Genomic DNA, 18,980 nt, shown 5'->3' on the forward strand with positions numbered 1-18,980 from the left:
ATATGGAGCAATATATATACTCCCAAATAATCAGCTCAGGGAGTAAGTAAAAAGTCTCTTCTCTGCACCATGTTGCTGTTTATTTGTTTGTATATTCCTGAAAATTCTAGTATGAAGTAGGCTATCTATTGCAGGAGCTGCTTCTTTCAGCTAGTCAAAATTCAGAAGTTCAATATTTTTAAACAGCTTGCTAACCATATACTCTCTCTGACTGAATTTTAAGATAAACAGTAAATAGTGATCAATTAAGTTATATTTCAGCCTCTCCCTAATGCTTCTAAGACGTGTGATAATCTCATGCACTCTGGAGCCTGATTTCTTATTAAGATTACATTACACTGATTTCATATTGTTAGAAACTGATTAGGTAATGTGGAGGTTGGAACCTGTGAGTCAGAAGTCATAAATATTTTAGAAAATATTTCTGTTATATAATTGTTTTCACTGATTTTTGAATAATTTCATTCCACATGTAAAATAATACACTTAGCTCAAAAGGTGTTTTTAAATAAAATTTTGTATAGAAATAAATTTTACTAAAAATCTGTTAACATCTTAAGAAATACCATTACATCCTTGATGGACTGGTGACATACAATAAGGGATCTATTTCAGAGGGAGATTTGACAAGAGTCTGTTTCATGTTACTTCATCCAATGTTTGGTTCCTTACACTTAAGGGAGTCTCAAATGCTTTCCCAAATCATGATTGCTTCAATCTTAAGGTGGAATTGATTTTGCTGTAATAAGTGAGTGTTACAACTCAGCAGTGAACCTTGTACAGTTCATCTCAGTAGATATTTATAAACTGAAAATAAGATTATTTGTCTGCATTAATCGCTCCTTGGTGACGACAACAACAAAAAATAGTTATGAATATTGACAAGGTTCATCCAGGGTTAAGTTGCAAAGATTAATTATAAAAGAACTATCTGTTATTCCAGGTTAAACTGGGGACATTATGGATTATAGGAACAAGACCAGAGTCACTGAATTCATTCTTCTAGGGTTTCAGAATGAGAAAGAAGTAGAAATTCTTCTTTTTTCTGCATTCCTGCCCATGTACATGACATCTCTGATTGGCAACACCATGATCATCCTTTTGGTGTGTGGTGACTACCGTCTGCATTCACCCATGTATTTCTTTGTAGCCAACCTTTCCTTCCTTGAAGTTGCCATCACCTCCACAGTGGTACCTAAGATGTTAGCTAACACATTTTCCCGCACCAAGGCAATATCCTTCATGGGATGTCTCATACAATCTATCTTCTACTTCCTTCTGGGATCCACAGAATTCTTCATCCTGGCTGTCATGTCATTTGATCGATATGTTGCCATCTGCAACCCACTGAGGTATGCCATCATCATGAACAGGCAGACATGTATAATGTTGCTTCTGGGATCTTATGTGGGTGCATTTTTGTCAATGTTGGCGCCATCTGTCTTAACTGCCCCATTAATCTTTTGTGGGCCAAATAAAATCCATCATTTCTTCTGTGACAGAGCCCCCATGCTACTACTGGCCTGTACTGATATCACTCTGGCTGAACTGGCTGACTTTGTCTCCTCTGCTGTGTTGCTCTTAGGCTCCTTGCTCCTGACAGGAGTGTCTTACACCTACATTGTGATTACTATCCTTGGAATGCCCTCTGTGCAGGGGTGGCAGAAGGCCTTCTCTACTTGCGTTTCACATATTACAGTGGTTACACTTTATTACGGGAGCTCCATCTTCCTCTACGTTCGTCCAAAGAAAGGCAGTGCAATAAGCATTAACAAATTTGCCACGGTGCTGAACACGGTTGTGACACCAATGCTGAACCCTTTCATCTACAGTCTTCGAAATGAGAAAGTCAAGGAATCCCTGAGAGATGCCTCCAGAAAATATATAGGTATGCTAATAAATTTAAGACCTCAAAAATGATATTTTTACAGAATTCAATGACTTGCATGATTGCCAGCAAAAACATTCTTCATGATGTAATTATGTAAATGTTTAAATATTTACGTGAGAGAGAAACATATGTAAAGATATGGTCTTAAATGTCATATATATATATGCATTATATATACATAATATATATATATATAATGTATATATAATGCATATATATATATAGAGAGAGAGAGCAGGGGGAGAAGCTGCAGGTCCGGAAGAATCTCAAGCAGATTCCGTGCTGAACATGGAGTCTAACACGGGGCTCCATCTCATGACCCTGATACCACAACCTGAGCCAAAATCTAGATTCAGACATTTAACCGACTGAGCCACCCAGGTGCCCCACGTACATACGTTCTAAAGCAGTCCTTATTCCTCCCATTTTCCTGTTCATTTAATTATTCCAAAGCCAAATTCCTGTACAACCCTTTCGTTTTAAATCTGATAACTCTGCTTGACGTAGATTCTCACTTTTCGTTACATGATTGTCCGGTGTTGTTTTCTCTGTAAATATCAATGTATGTTTGAATGTAATATAAAGTCCCATATTAAAATGGTAAATTTCACTTGATTGGCTTTTGAAATATTACCATCAGATAATTTATCCCATTTAATATTTAAGTTTTAAGTTACCGATGGATCTTCTCAAGCCTCTACTGAATTTAATATCTGCAGCAGTTATGCTCCTCTTTCTATACCACAGATGCTGTGGCAATAGAACTCATCAATGTAAAGCCTCTGCTGAATATGCAGAGAAGGGACAGCCAGCAGGAAGCTATCAGAGAAATTATTTATTTTACCCTTCAGAGCCATTAGAGATGAATTCAGCTATTCAAGACTACACTTTTTTTTCGACAAATGAGATTTTGTCTGTTTGTTTGTCTGTGACACTTTATTTTTCTCCAAGCCCCTTAGGCTTACACATCATTAAGCTGCTAATGTAAACTTACATCAACCAGCCATCCAACTTATGTTCCAGAAAATGGATTTATATTTGATATTGGAATACAAGAAACATATTGCATGGTGCACTGGGTGTTATATGCAAATAATGAATCATGGAACATTGCATCAAAAATTGGGGATGTATTGTATGGTGACTAATATAACAAAATAAAAATTATAAAAAAAGAAACATATATGCATGGGATTTTTGAGCAAGTGTCACGATTGCATAAACCAATATTCATTCAAAGATGAGTAAAGAAATAACAACCAATGTTTTGAGAGTCAGTGTGCCCTCTTGTTTAATTTTGATTTTGAAATAATTTTGTGCTGTGTTCTAGCATGGTCACGTGTTATTGTGTGAACTTGGTCCAAATACTTAAAGTTTGTTTAGTCTTGTAAAGACTAAAATTAAAATAATAGCACATATTATACTGTTGTTGGAAGAATTGACTTAATAATAAATAACATAAAAACTAATACAAAAAAATCACAATATATATAACTTATAAATGATGTTCCCTTAAATGGCCTAAACCTGCACAATGTGTTATGCTCAAATATAATGTTAAATTTCTACTCAAAATTTAGAGAAAAAGCATATCTAAAAAACTTTTACTCTCAATTTTTGAAGTATCTTTTTGACATTATTTGCACCAATAAAGTTTAAGAAAAATGGATTATTCAATACAGTGATAAAAAATGATGGAACAAAATATTTAGGTGATATAAGTACTAATTAAATTAAGAGGAAAATTTAAGGGAAAAAACCCAACAATTATACCATTAGAAAAAAATTAAAGCTACCAAACCTAACTGCCAAACAGGCAGAGAAGTCCTAATATGACTGAATCAGGGAGTGACATCAACAAGCTAAGAAAGTAGACAGCAATAAGTTTATGTTCCTTAATGTAAACTTTGAAAAACTAGTGTAAATGGTTGTAACAGCTTCATCAGATCTCTGTAAAAAACAAATCAAATGCTTAGCCACCACATGACTGTATAATCAAGAAAAAGACAAATATGATAAAAAAAAATAACTTTGTGGCATATTTACATGCCCTTTTGCCACCCTCTTCCTTGGCTTGCAGTCAGTCTTTCTTCTTCTTCTTCTTCTTCTTCTTCTTCTTCTTCTTCTTCTTCTTCTTCTTCTTCTTCTTCTTCTTCTTCTATTTTTTAAATTTAAATTCTAGTTAGTTAACATGTAGTACAATATTAGTTGCATGAGTAGAATTTAGTGATTTATCACTTATATATAGGACCCAGTGCTCCACATGACAAGTGCCCTTCTTAATACCCATCACCTATTTAACTCACCCCCCTGCCCACTTCCCCTGCAGCAACCTCAATTTGCTTTCTACAGTGAAGAGTTTTATCGTTCAACTCTCTCTTTTTTCACCCATGGTCATTTGTTTTGTTTCTAAAATTACACATATGAGTGAAATTATATGGTATTTGTCTTTCTCTGACTGACTTATTTCACTTAGCATAATACACACTAGCTCTATCCATGTCATTTCAAATAACAAGATTTCATTCTTTCATTCTTTTTTATGGCTGATATATAGATGATATAGGTAGATATAGATATTGATAACATAGATATAGATAGATATAGATAGCACATCTTTTTTATCCTCATTAGTCAGTGGACAGTTGGGCAGTTTCCACAGTTTGAGTAGTATAGATAATGCTGCTATAAATATGGGGGTGTGTACCCCTTGATTACTATTTTTATATTCTTTGGTCAAAGACCCAGTAGTACAACTGCAAGATCATAGGATAGTTCTATTTTTAACTTTTTGAGGAACCTCCATACCATTTTCCAGAGTGGCTGGACTAGTTTGCATTCCCACCAACAGTGGAAGAGGATTCCCCTTTCTCCACATTCTCACCCACATCTGTTGATTCCTGTGTTGTTAGTTTTAGCCATTCTGACTGGGGTGAGGTGGTATCTCATTGTGGTTTTGATTTGTATCTCCGTGATGAGTGATGCTGAGCTTCTTTTCATGCTTTTATTAGCCATCTGTATGTCTTCTTTGGGAAAATGCCTCTTCGTGACTTCTGTCCATTTCTTAACTGGATTATTTGGTTTTGTGGTGTTGAGTTGGTAAGTGCTTTATAGATTTTGGACACTAACCCTTTATCAGATGTGTCATTTGCAAATATGTTCTCCCACTCTGAAGGTTGCCTTTTAGTTTTGTCCATTGTTTCTCTTGTTGTGCAGAAGCTTTTTATCTTGATGAAGTCCCAATAGTACATTTTTGCTTTTGTTTCCCTTCCCTTGGAGATGTATCTAGTGAGAAGTAGCTATGGCCAAGGTCAAAGAGGTTGCTGAATGTGTTCTCCTCTAGCATTTTGATGGATTCCTGTCTCACATGTATGCCTTTCATCCATTTTGAATTTATTTTTGTGTGTGGTGTAAGAAAGTAGACCAGTTTCCTTTTTTTACACAATGGGTTTTTTCTTAAACTCTAATAATGACTTGAAATTTTCATGGTAACAGAGAGATTACAGTTGAATTAACAGTACAAATATCTTAATTAAATGTAAGTAAGGAAATAGTTTTAAGGCAGTATTCATTTGAACATGAATGAAGATCCATTCTTGTTACATGAAGTATTTATTTCATGATAGCTAAATTGGCTCTTGGAAGAAACAGGTGACTTCATAAGAACGCTGTAGCATGGAATAAGTTTTTTAAAATACACACATTATGAAGATATCCCATCTTTGTCTGATCTTATAAGACTCTTTGAATGCTTTCCGTGTGCCTCAGCAGTGGAGATAGAAACCAGGATATAGAGCTCTTGAATCATCTACATTTAATTTGTCAATAACTTCCAGCTCATTTTTAATCTACAAATCTCTTTTCCAACTATTGAATTTATCATATCCTCTATATCTTTGACTACACATCCTGTCTCTAAATAAATCAATATTAGTAGTGATGTTTTCAATGTGTCTGTCTGTTCTCAGCATTCTAGCATTCCTGTTCTGACTCCCAGGCCATTTCTGGAAACATCCATATTGCTTGAGGCACTACTGTCTAGTGGAAGAAGATATAGGTTGGCTTTTTCAAACATAACCATTGATATTATTATTATTTTATTACCATGAATATAACCTGGAAATGTATTTCAGGCTTGTATGTGTTTGAGCATGAACTCTGAAGAAAAAACAGCTTTATAATAATGCACAAGCTTGCTGACCAGAAGGGGTATAGGCTCTCTGGCAACAGTTTCCTCCATTACCCTCCATTATCCTAAAATAAGGTACACTTCATCATCTGTGAGTAATTCATATTATTCAAATTCAACATCAACTGGTGTCCACTATTATTTGAACATGTATCACAGTATTGAAATTGAGTGATGAATTATCTTTCCTAGAGGAAATGATGCTTCTTAAGGACATTTATAATGACTGCACTATTTATTTTGGAATCTCTATTGCTGGCTAAGTATGTTTTGCTTAGTGGCATATGAGACAAATCAAATTGGAAAAGGGATTTTCATATTTTATTTATTTATTCTTGTATTTCCAATATCCATAAGAATGCCTGAGAACTATTAGTTGTATATAAAAATCAATTGATTCAGGAAATACATGAGTAAACTAATAATAAGTGGTCGATATGTATTGCAAACTAATAAGATGATCAAATACTAAGCAGTCAATATGTATTTAAAATTTAAGTGAACAATATTATAAGTGCTTTGCAATATTACCTGGAACATTTCTCAAGATAAATTACCCATATCCATTTGAATCTCCTCTCATTATTGTTCTGATCATATCTTCAGTTTATTTATCATTCAGTCTTGGTAGGTTGTATAATTCTAGGAATTTGTCATTTTTTCTAGGTTATTCAATTTGCTGGAGTGTAATTGTTCATGGTATTCTCTTATGATCCTTTGGAATTTTGTGGCATTAGTTTTGTGTGTGTGTGTGTGTGTATGCTTCAGATTTTATTTATTTATTTGTCAGAGAGAGAGAGGCAGCCAGTGAGAGAGGGAACACAAGCAGGGGGAGTGGGGGAGGAAGAAACAGGCTCCCAGGGGAGCAGAGAGCCGGATGTGGGACTTGATCCTAGGACCCTGGGATCACGCCCTGGGCCGAAGGCAAACACTAAAACACTGAGCCACCCAGGCAGGCACCCTTAGTTGTGTCTTTCCTTTCATTTCTTATTTTATTTGAGATTGGTCTGGGTTTTGTTTTTCTTTTCCTTAGTCTAGGTAAAATGATTTGTTAGTTTCATGTGTAGAATTTAGTGATTCATCACTTATACACAGCACCCAGTGCTCATCAGAAGTGTCCTCTTTAACACCAATCACCTGTTTAACGCATCTCCCCACCCAACTTCCCTCCAGTAACCATCAGTTTGCTCTCTATAGGTAAGTGTCTGTTTCTTACTTTGTCTCTCTTTTTTTTGTTGTTTTGTTTCTTACATCCCACACATGAGTGAAATCATATTTTGTCTTTCTCTGACTTATTTTGCTCTATCCATGTTGGTGCAAATTACAAGATTTCATTCTTTTTTTATGACTGATAATATTCCATTGCATATCTATACCACATCTTCTTTATTCATTCATATATCTATGGACACTTTGACTGCTTCCATAATTTGGCTATTGTAAATAAAAATGGCGCAATGAGCAGAGGGATGCATATATCCCTTTGAAAGGGAGCTCTTATCTATTATCTATCTATCTATCTATTATCTATCTATCATCTATCATCATCTATCTATCATCTATCTCTATCTATCATCTATCATCTATCTATCATCTATCATCTACCTATCATCTATCTCTATCATCTATCTATCATCTATCTATCATCTATCTACCTATCTATCATCTATCTACCTACCTATCATCTATCTATCATCTATCTATCTATCTATCATCTATCTATCTATCTATCTATCATCTATCTATCTATCTATCTATCTATCTATCATCTATCTATCTATCTATCATCTATCTATCTATCATCTATCTATCATCTATCTATCTAATCTATCTATATCTATCTATCATCTATCTATCATGTATCTATCTATCTATCTATCTATCTATCTATCTATCATCTATCATCTCTCTATCATCCATCTATCTATCATCTAGCTAGCTAGCTATCTATCATCTAGCTAGCTAGCTAGCTATCATCTATTTAGGTAAATACCCGGTAGTGTGATTACTAGATAATAGGGTACCTCTATTTTTTAACTTTTTGAGGAAACTCCTACTGTTTTCTATAGTGGCTGCTTCACTTTGCCTTCCTCCCAACAGTGCATGAAGATTGGTTCTTTTTTCTTCACATCCTCACTAAAACTAGTTCTTTCTTGTCCTGTTGATTTTGTCCATTCTGACAGGTGTGAGGTGATCTCTTATTGTAGTTTTAATTTGCATTTCCTTGATGATCAGTGATGTTGAGCATCTTTTCATGTGTCTGTTAGCCACCATATTCTTCTTTGGAGAAATGTCTGCCTAAGTCTTCTGCTCATTTTCATTGGTTTGTTTGTTTTTTGGGTGTTGAATTGTATGAGTTATTTCTACATTTTGGATACTACCCCTTTATCAGATATGTTATCTGCCAAATATCTTCTATCATTCCGTAGGTTGCCTTTTAATTTTGTAGAATGTTTCTTTCACTGTGCAGAAGCTTTTTATTTTGATGTAGTCCCAAGAGTTTATTTTTCCTTTTGTTTCCCTGACCTCAGTAGATATATCTAGAAAAAATGTCCCTATGAGAGATGGCAAAAAAATTACTGCCTTTGTTCTCTTCTAGGTTATTTATGCTTTCAGGTCTCTCACTTAGGTCTTGAATCCATTTTTAGTTTATTGTTGTGTATGGTGAAATAAAGTGGTGCAGCTTCATTCTTTCCCGTGTAGCTGTCCAGTTTTGCCAGTACTATTTCTGAAAGAGATCCACTGTGTATTCTTTTTCCATTGTATATTCATTCCTTCTTTCTCCAAGATTAACTGGCCACGGAATTGTGGGTTTATTTCTTGGTTCTCAATTCTGTTCCATTGATCTAAGTGTCTATTTTTATGCCAATATCATACTGTTTTTATTACTACTCCTCTGGAGTATAACTCAAAGTCTGGAATTTTAATGACTACAGTTTCATTTTCCTTTTTCAAGATTACTTTGGCTATTTGAAGTCTTCTGTGATTCCATACAAATTTTAGAATTGTTTTACTTCTGTTTTACTTCATGTTGTTGGTATTTTGATAGAGATTGCATTTAACCTATAGATCTCTTTGGGCAGTAGAAATATTGTAAGAATATTGGTTCTTCCAACCCACGAGCATGGTATGTCGTTCATTTCTTTGCATCTTATTGAACTTCATTCCTCAATGTTTTATAATTTTCCAATTATAGGTCTCTTATCTTTGATTAAGTTTAGTCTTAGATATCTTATTTTGGGGGCTGCAATTTTAAATTTGTTAGTTTTCTTAATTTCACTTTCTGCTGCTTCATTATTAATGCATACAAATGCAACAGAATTCTGCATGTTGATTTTGTGTCCTGTGATTGCCTGAATTAATTTATCAGAGTTTTTTTTTTTCATGGAGTCTTTTGGGGTTTCTATATATACTATCATGTCATCTGCAAATACACTTCCATTTTCTTTTTCTTCCCAATTCTTGTGGCTAGAACATCAAGTACTAGGTTGAATAAAAGGGGTTAGGGTAGACATCCTTGTCTTCTTGATCACAGGAGAAAAGTTCTTAGTTTTTCACCATTGAGTATGATGTTAGCAATGGGGGTTTATCCTATACGGTTTTTATTATATTGAGGTATTTTCCCTCTAAATTTACTTCATTGAGGGTTTTCTTTTCTTTCTTTCTTTTTTTGTTTAAGATTTTATTTATTTATTTGACAGAGAGAGAGATAGCCAGTGAGAGAGGGAACACAAGCAGGGCTAGTGGAAGAGGAAGAAGGCTCCCAGTGGAGGAGCCAACAGTGGGGCTACATCCCAAGACTCTGGGATCATTCCCTGAGCCTAACTAAGGCAGATGCTTAATGACTGAGCCACCCAGGCGTCGCTCATTGAGGGTTTTTAATGTTAATGGATGCTGAACTGTGTCAAGTGCTTTTTCTGCACCTATTGAAAGGATCATATTGTTCTTATCCTTTTTTTATTATTATTAATGTGATGAATAATTTGATTGATTTCCTGATATCCAACCGATCTTTTAACCCAGAAATGAATCCCACTTCATCGTGGTGAGTGATTTTTTAAAAATATATTGTTGGATTCACTTTGTTAGTATTTTGTTGAGAATTTTGCATCTATGCTCATGAGACATATTGGCGGTTTTTGTTTGTTTTTGTTTTTATTATTTATTTATTTATTTGTTTGTTTATTTATTTATTTATTCATTTTTGGTGGTGGTGGTGTCTTTATCAGTTTTCAGGAACAGGTAAAACTGACATAACAGAATTAATTTGATAATTTCCCTTCTTCTTGTATTTTTCTGGAATAGTTTAAGAAGAGTAGGTATTAACTCCTTAAATTTTCAGTGGAATTCAGCTGCGATGTTCCCTGGTCCTGTACTTTCCTTGTTGGAAGTTTTTTCATTCATTACATTGGTCTGTTAAATTTTCTATTACTTCCTGCCTCAGTTTTGATAGTTCACATGTTTCAAAGAATGTGTCTATTTCTTCCTGGTTGTCCAATTGCTCGGCATATATTTTTTTTCATAATATTCTCTGATAATCTTCTGTTTTTCTGTGATGTTGGTTGTTATTTCTCCTCATTCATTTGTAATTGTGTTTATTTGAATTATTTTTTTAATGAATATGGCTAAAGGCTTATCAATTTTATTGATCTTCTGAAAGAACCAGCTCCTGTTTTCTTTTTGTTTTTGTTTAGTTCCTCGTTTCTTTGATCTGTTCTATTGTTGTTTATTTTGTTCTATTTCTATTTTTTTTTAATTTATGTCATTTATTTCTGCTCTAATTTTGATTATTTTGTTTTTTCTGCTGGATTTGTGTTTGATTTATTCTTCTTTTCCAGGTTAATTACTTGCAAGTTTACATAGTGTTTTTTATAATAATATTTTTTATTATATTACATAGTTGTTTTTTTTTTTTTTTAGATTTTTCTTGTTTCTTGAGATAAGCCTTTATTTCTATTAACTTCCCTCTTAAAACAGCTTTTGTCACATCCCAAAGATTTTGGACCATTCTCTTTACATTTTCATTTGTTCCTATGTAACTTTTGATTTCTTCTTCAATTGTTTGGTTGGTCCATTCATTGTTTAGTAGCTTTTTATTTATACTCCATTTATTTGTAGTTTTTCTAGATTTTTTTTCTTATCATTGTTTCTAGTTCTATATTGTTGTGTTCAGAAAAAAAATGTATTATACAATCTCTTTTTTTGTACTTATTCAGAGTTGTGTATGGCCTAATATAGGATCTATTCTGGAGAATGTTTCATGTTAAATTGAAAAGAATGTGTATTCTACTGTTTGAGAAATTAATCTTCCAAATATGTCTGTTAAATGTATCTTGTGCAGTGGGTAATTTTTAAGTTTCTGCTGTTTTGCTCTTTCAATAATCTGTCCATTGTTGTAAGTGAGTTGTTAAAATTCTCCATTATTATTGTATTACTATTGATTATTTCCCTTATATTTGTTATTAACTGTTTTATGTATTTTGGTGTAACCATGTTGTGTGCTTAAATATTTACAAATTTTATATCTTCTTTTCAGATTTTCCCCTTTATTATCACATAGTGCCCTATTTACAGTCTTTATTTTAAATTCTATTTTGTCCAATATAAATATTGCTTCCTAGGCTTTCTTTTCACATCCATTTGCATGAAAAAATGTTTCTCCTTCACCCTCCTAATTACAATCTGGATCTTTCATTAGGTCTGAAATGAGTCTCCTGAAGCAACACATAGATGGGTCTTGTTTGTTGTTTATCCACTGTATCAACCTGTGTATTTAGATTGGAGTATTTAGTCCATTTACATTAAAATATATTTTTGATAGATACACATTTATTGCCATTCTGTTACTTGTTTAGTGGTTGTTTTTGTAGTTCTAAAAACCTTTCTACTCTTGCTGTTTTCATGGTTTGTGGGCTTTCTTTAGTGATATACATGCATTATTTTCTGTTTATGTTTGCATATCTGTTACTGGTTATTGATTTGTAGTTACCATCAGCTTTGTATATAGTATCTTCTGTATATAGCAGTCTATGATTGCCTAATTTTTTTTCCTTTTCTTTTTTTAATAATAATTTTTATTATATTATGTTAGTCACCATACAGTACATCCCTAGTTTTTGATGTAACGTTCCATGATTCGTTAGTTGCGTATAACACCCAGTGCACCATGCAATACGTGCCCTCCTTAATACCCATCACCAGCCTATCCCATTCCCCCACCCCGCTCCTCTCTGAAGCCCTCAGTTTGTTTCCCAGAGTCTAAAGTCTCTCATGGTTCATTCCCCCTTCTCTTTACCCTCCCCCTTTCTTCTTCCCTTTCTTCTCCTATGGATCTTCCTACTTCTTATGTTCCATAAATGAGTGAAATCATATGATAATTGTCTTTCTCTGCTTGACTTATTTCGCTTAGCATTATCTCCTCCAGTCCCATCCAAGTTTCAGCAAATGTTGAGAAATCGTTCTATTTAATGGCTGAGTAATATTCCATTGTATATATGTACCACAACTTCTTAATCCAGTCATATATTCACGGGCATCTCAGCTCCTTCCACGATCACCTAAATTTGAACCCACTCTTTACTCCTCCGCCTTCCCAGCTGAAGGCATGTGCTGTCATATTTTGCATCCTTGTATTTTATGAATAACCAGTTCTTTTACTGATTTTTAGAGAAATATTTATTTTTACTGAGTTTGTGGGGATTTCTGTTAGTTAGTTAGTTAGTTAGTTAGTTAGTTAGTTAGTTTGTTTTACTTTTCGTATCTCACTTGTGGTCTTTCCTTTCCACTCAAAGGGCCCCTTTAATCTTTCTTGTGGGACTGATTCAGTGTTCATTAACTCATTTGAATTTTGTCTGAGAAACTTTTTATCTTTATTTATGTTCTGAATGACAGCCTTGTTGATAGAATATTCTTAGCTGCAAATTTTTCCCTTTGCACACTTTCCATATATTATACTCTTCCTTTCTGCCTTGTGAAGTTCCTGCTGAAAACTCTACTGATAGTTGTATGAGGGTTCCCTTGTATGTAGTTGTCCCGTTTTTTCTTGCTGCTTTTACTTATTTATTTTTTTCAATACTTTTTGCCATTTTGAATATTATGTGTTTTAGTGTGGTCCTCCTTTGATTGATTTTGTTGAGGGATCTCTCTGTCTCCCAGATCTGGATATCTGGGGGATAGACATGGTGAGTGCCACCTCTTTTGTCCCTGCAGAAGTCTTCCCATGATCCCTGCCTCTCTGGAACAGGCTGTGAAATGAACAAATCACTCTCCCTCCTATCTACCCCTAGAGTGTTTCAAACTGCTGCTTCTCTTCTGTATCTCCATGGCCTGTTTGTCCTGCTGTATCTTTTAGGATGGGAATTCTACTTCCTAATGCCTCTGGGTTCTTGGAAAGCTGAACCTGCCTTTTTTTTTTTTTTTTTTTTAATTCCAGGCTCTATGTCATACTGGTTTTAAGATTAAGAAAATAGGAAATGTGGGGCGCCTGGGTGGCACAGCGGTTGAGCGTCTGCCTTCAGCTCAGGGCGTGATCCCGGCGTTATGGGATCGAGCCCCATATCGGGCTCCTCTGCTGTGAGCCTGCTTCTTCCTCTCCCACTCCTGCTGCTTGTGTTCCCTCTCTCGCTGGCTGTCTCTATCTCTGTCGAATAAATAAATAAAATCTTTAAAAAAAAAAAAAGAAAATAGGAAATGTGGGCCCATCTCACTTTCAAAGGCAAATATTAGGGGATTCATCTTCCCCTGGAGTCTCCCTCAGTGTAAAAATCTGTTTTTTGCACTTCTCCCCACCATCAGCTCCCTCTCTCCCAGGCACATTTAGGGTCTGTTTCACTTCCAAAGCTTATCTTTGCCCTTCCTAACTTCTTTGATATGGCCTTTTCTCTACTTTTTGTTGCGGAGTTTTTTCTTTCAGTCTTTGGATCATTTTCTGGGTTATCAATGCTGATGTGAATGTTATCTATTTGTATCCATGGAATGAGGTGAGCTTAAGGTCCTTGTACTCAGCCATTTTCTCAGCCTCCTCTCACCAAAGAGCTCTTGAGGCAGCTACAAACATTGCAGCTTGGTGTTATCTTATGAGAAGGGCAAGGGAGTTCAGGTATGTATGTATGAAACCCTGCTAGAGCCATTGTTGGGGCACTGGGTATAGAGTACATGATATCCTTGTTACTTCTGGTTCAGTACTAAACTGAGCTAAAGAGTTGAAACACTCATGCGAGAAAAAGTGTTTGTGTGAAGGTGAGGTTGTATGTACTGACGTGCAAAGAAATAGGAGATGTATGAAATTCTTCAACAGTATTTATTATAACCTGTACATGCACATACACGCACAAACTGAATAAGTTAACAGTTCCAACAAAGAGATAGTGATGTCTGGCTAGTTTATTTAAGTGTTTCTCCATGCATTGTATAAACAGACAAAAACAAGACTTATAATCTCGGAGAAAATTCTTCAGAGAATAGGGGAGAAAAATAACTCCAAATGATTCTTTACTTCATTATATTAGGCTAATAGGCCCATGGAATCAAAACCAAATAAGAATAGTATAATCATATTATCAAAATATATTTGTACTCATCAAAACTGAGGCAAATATTTCACAAAATTTAAGAACTGAATGCTGCAAGAAAAAAATAATATATTACCAAGTAGGCTTTATATATGATGAGTTGGTTTAATATTTAAAAATTATAAGACTGTAATTCACTGACCTAAAATTAAGAGGTAAAATAAAACATGGTAATTGCAATTGATGAAAATTCCACTTCTAACCTATCATTTTTAATGATCAAATGTTAAAGTCATTTCCATTATATCTGTAACAAAAATTAGTTGCTCATTTCTGCAACTTATATTTACATTTGTACTACAAGTCCCAGAAGATCATAGCAAAGATATAATTCAATTAAAATGTCAAAAAATAATTTAATTAAGAGTCTTCTATTTTTATTCCTTAAGCTGTGCCCTTTATTCTCATGACTTATGCATTCCTTACTTGGCAACCTGTATCTTCCACTCCTCTTTACCTGTTTTGTCCACACCCGCGCCCCTCCCCTCTGGCCACCATCAGCTTGTCACTGTATTTACAGGTCTAGTTCTCCTTTTAAAATTCTTTTTCGACCCCATATATGAGTGAACTCAAATGGTATTTGTCTTTCTGTGTCCGACATTTCACTTAGCATAATACCTTCCAGGTCCATCCATGTTGCTTCAAATGACACAATCTCATTCTTTTTTTATGACTTTGCAATATATCACATCTTATGTATCTATTCATTTCTCAATGGCAACTTAGATTTCTTCCATATCTTGGCTATTGTGAATAATGCTGCAATAAGCATAGGGGTGCATATATGTTTTTGAACTAGCGTTTTTGTTTTCTTTCTGTAAATAGCCAGTAGTGTAATGACTGGATTATATGATATTTCTAGTTTTAACTTCTCAAGGAAACTCCATACTGTTTTACACAGTGACAATAGCATTTGCATTCCCACCAACAGTGTCCAAATGTTCCTTATATTACACATTTTTGCCAACAATTTGCTATTTCTTATCTTTTTTATTTTAGCCATTTTGACAGGTATAACATGATATCTCATTGTGGTTTTGTAAAAATATTTATTTATTTGAGAGAGAGCACATTGAGCAGGGAGCCCAATGCAGGGCTCCATCTCTGGACCCCAGGATCATGACCTGAGCCATGATCATGCATGATTAGTGAGGTTGAGGATCTTTTCATGTGTCTGTAGGTCATCTGTATTTTTTTTTTTTGGAAAAATATTAATCCAGTCCTTCTTTCCGTTCTTTAACCAAATTGTTCATTTTATCATTTATTTATTTATTTATTTTTATTTTTTTGGTGTTGCATCGATAAGTTTTTTTTTTTTTATATAGTTTGGATATTAACCCTTTATTGGATACATCATTCACAAACATCTTCTACCATTCTGTAGTTTGACTTTTTGTTTTATTAATGATGTTCTTCACTGTGCAAAGTGTTTTTATTTTGGTGTGCTTCCCAAAGTTTGCTTTTGCTTTTGTTTCCCTTGCCTTAGGAGACATACCTGCAAATACGTTGCTATAGTCAATGCCAAATAACTTACTGCCTCTACTCTCTTCTAGGATTTTCATTGTTTCAGGTCTCACATTTAGGTCTTTAATCTATTTTAAGTTTATTTTTGAGTGTAGTGTAAGGAAGTGGTCCAGTTTCATTATTTTGGATGTAGCTGTTCAGTTTTTCTAACATCATTTATGCAAGAGACTGTATATTCTTGCTTCCTTTGTTGTATATTAATTGACCATATACTCATAGGTTAATTTCTGGACTCTCTTTTGTTTCATTCATCTATTTGTTTATGTTGAGGGTAGTGCCGTACTATTCTGATTACTGCAGTTTTGTAGTATATCTTGAAATCTAGGATTTTGATACCTTCATCTTCGTTCTCCATTCTAAAGATTGCATTGGCTATTCAAGGTCTTTTGTGGTTTCATACAAAGCTTAGTGTTATAACTTCTACTTTTGTGAAAAATTCTGTTGGTATTTTGACACAGACTGTGTTAAATCTGTGGCTTGCTTTGGGCAATATGGACATTTTAACAATAGTATTTCACCCCATGAGGATGAAATATCTTTCCATTTGTTTGTGTTGTCTTCAATTTCTTTTATCAATGTTTTATTGTTTTTAGAGTACTGGTCTTTTGCCTATTCAGTTAAGTTTATTCCCATGTGTTTTTTTTTTTTTTTGGTTTTCTGTGAAATTTTAAAAAGAACTACTTTCTTAATTCTCTTTCTCTTACTTTATTATTAGTTTATAGAAACAATACTGATTTCTGGGTATTCATTTTGTATCCTGTATCCTACAAATTTCCTGAGTTCATTTATTTCCTTTTTTTTTTGGAGGAGTCTTTTTTTTAATGCTTATTATCATGACATCTGCAAATATCATTTTTTCCTTTAAATTCAATCAGCCAACATACAGCACATCATTATTTTCAGATGTAGAGTTCAGTAATTAATACCTTGCATATAACACCCTGTGCTCATCACATCACATGTCCTCGTTAATGCCCATCACCCAGTAACCCCATCCCCCCACCCACCTCCCCTCCAGCAACTTCAGTTTGTTTCCTTTGGTTAAGAGTGTCTCATAATTTGTCTCCCTCTCTGATTTCTTCCATTCAGTTTTCCCTCCGTTGTGCTTTGATTGTCTCTGCTGTCCTCTTTCTTTTCGAGCATAGTCTTATGTCTCCTCATCTTGTTTGACTGTAAGTTCTTTATGGGAAAAACTACTTCTCTAAACTTAAAGGAGTGGTCTTCTTGCAAGTAATGAATCATGGAACTTTACATAAAAAAACTTGGGATGTACTGTACGGTGACTAACATAACATAAAATTTTTTTATAAGAAAAAACCAAAAACAGTGGTCTTATGTATGGTCTTCCCCTATTTATACACTGTGTGCTTGGTGCCATTTACTAGCTGGCTGGCGCTGTGGATGGTGTGGCCTGGGTGCCCTGGGAATTTCCATTCAGTGAATGTCATATTTATCTATCATAGATATCTATCTAAAATAAATTTAAAAAATAATATCTATCAATATCATATCTATCACATCTAAATCTATCTTGGACACAAGCTGGTATTTCTCCATGTTCTATGTGTTGAGGACTCCCTGGCAGGACAGAAAAAAAAACTGAAGTGGGTGCAAGCCATGGGTGCTTTATGCAGGGTGCACCCTGGTTGTGTCACTGAGGTTGAGGCAGTATACGGTTTGGGAGGTGACTGAGCTCTCTGTGCATAGGGTGCCCTGGCAGGATGGCTGGGGTGCATGCTGGGGTACTCAGGGCTCTATGTACAGAGGACATCTTGACAGAAAAGTTGAAAGTGAAGTGCTTATGAATGGGTGTTCTAAGACTCTCTGCTCATAGGATTCCCTGAAGGGGTGGCTGGGGCTTAGGTAGGGTTCAGGGTGGAGGTCTTGGGGCAGGCTATGCAATGGTTCCCTGGAAGGGTAGCTAAAATTACCATAAGTATGGGTTGATGTGGACCCTGAGCTACCTGTGAAAAATATGTTCTGACAAGAAAGATGAAGCTGAATTTCATTCAAATCATGGGTCCCAAGGTGCTCAGCACAGGGGATGTCATGGTCATCGTTACTCTAGTGAAGCCCATTTGGTTTAGTCATGTGTGTTCCAAGGGGCTTCATATAGTGGGAATACCGGTGGAGTGGCTGAAACTGATGTAAGGCTGGGATAGGGGTTTCCAGGGTACTGCATGCAGAAATCAACCAGGGAGTTTGGCTGGGAGTTATCTTAAGCAGACATCAGCTGAGAGGTTCCGGACCACTGTACATTGGGAATGCCCCCTTCAATGAGCTGACAAGTTCTAGAGCACTGTAATCGGGGTGCCCTATCAAGCTATTGTGTGGGCCTGAAGTGATCTGCAGTGTTTTGCACCTGCATCACCTTGGTGTAAAGCCTGGGGATGTATTGAATGAGAATCAGGTGTGTCCCAGTGTATATCACTCCATGGCCACCTTGGTGGGACAGCTGGGGCTGGTGTAGGCTATGAGCCTTCAGCTCACTGAGGCAGGAAGCCAATTAGTGCACCTGGACTAGACTGTGATTTCACGGTGGAGGGGTGCATAGACTCTACTCTGTCCGTCAGTCCTTCCCCAAGAGCTCCCCTAGCCATTTGTTGATTCTTGGGATGACTGTTTTATATGCTAGTTTCTCCTTAAAACCATTGATTTTATTAGAAAAAATTAAAGAAAGAAAAGAGGAGGACCTGAGTAATGCAGTTAGTTGAGCACTGGACTTTTGTTTTTGGCTTGGGTTATGAAGTCAGGGCTGTGAGATCAGCTCTTTTCAGGCTCTGCTCTCAATGCAGAGCTGGCCTCA

General features: G+C 35.3%; 1 protein-coding gene across 1 annotated transcript; it reads left to right on the forward strand.

The window, feature by feature from the left end:
* Positions 1 to 960: 960 nt before the first annotated feature.
* On the forward strand, positions 961 to 1,920 carry LOC100478863 (olfactory receptor 6M1). The gene has a single exon (XM_002926909.1). The coding sequence runs from the start codon at positions 961 to 963 to the stop codon at positions 1,918 to 1,920; it is 960 nt and encodes a 319-aa protein (XP_002926955.1).
* The last annotated feature ends 17,060 nt before the right edge of the window (positions 1,921 to 18,980 follow it).

The sequence above is a fragment of the Ailuropoda melanoleuca genome, unplaced genomic scaffold, assembly GCF_002007445.2.
Source record: "Ailuropoda melanoleuca isolate Jingjing unplaced genomic scaffold, ASM200744v2 unplaced-scaffold7480, whole genome shotgun sequence".
In the NCBI taxonomy this organism is placed as follows: domain Eukaryota; kingdom Metazoa; phylum Chordata; class Mammalia; order Carnivora; family Ursidae; genus Ailuropoda; species Ailuropoda melanoleuca.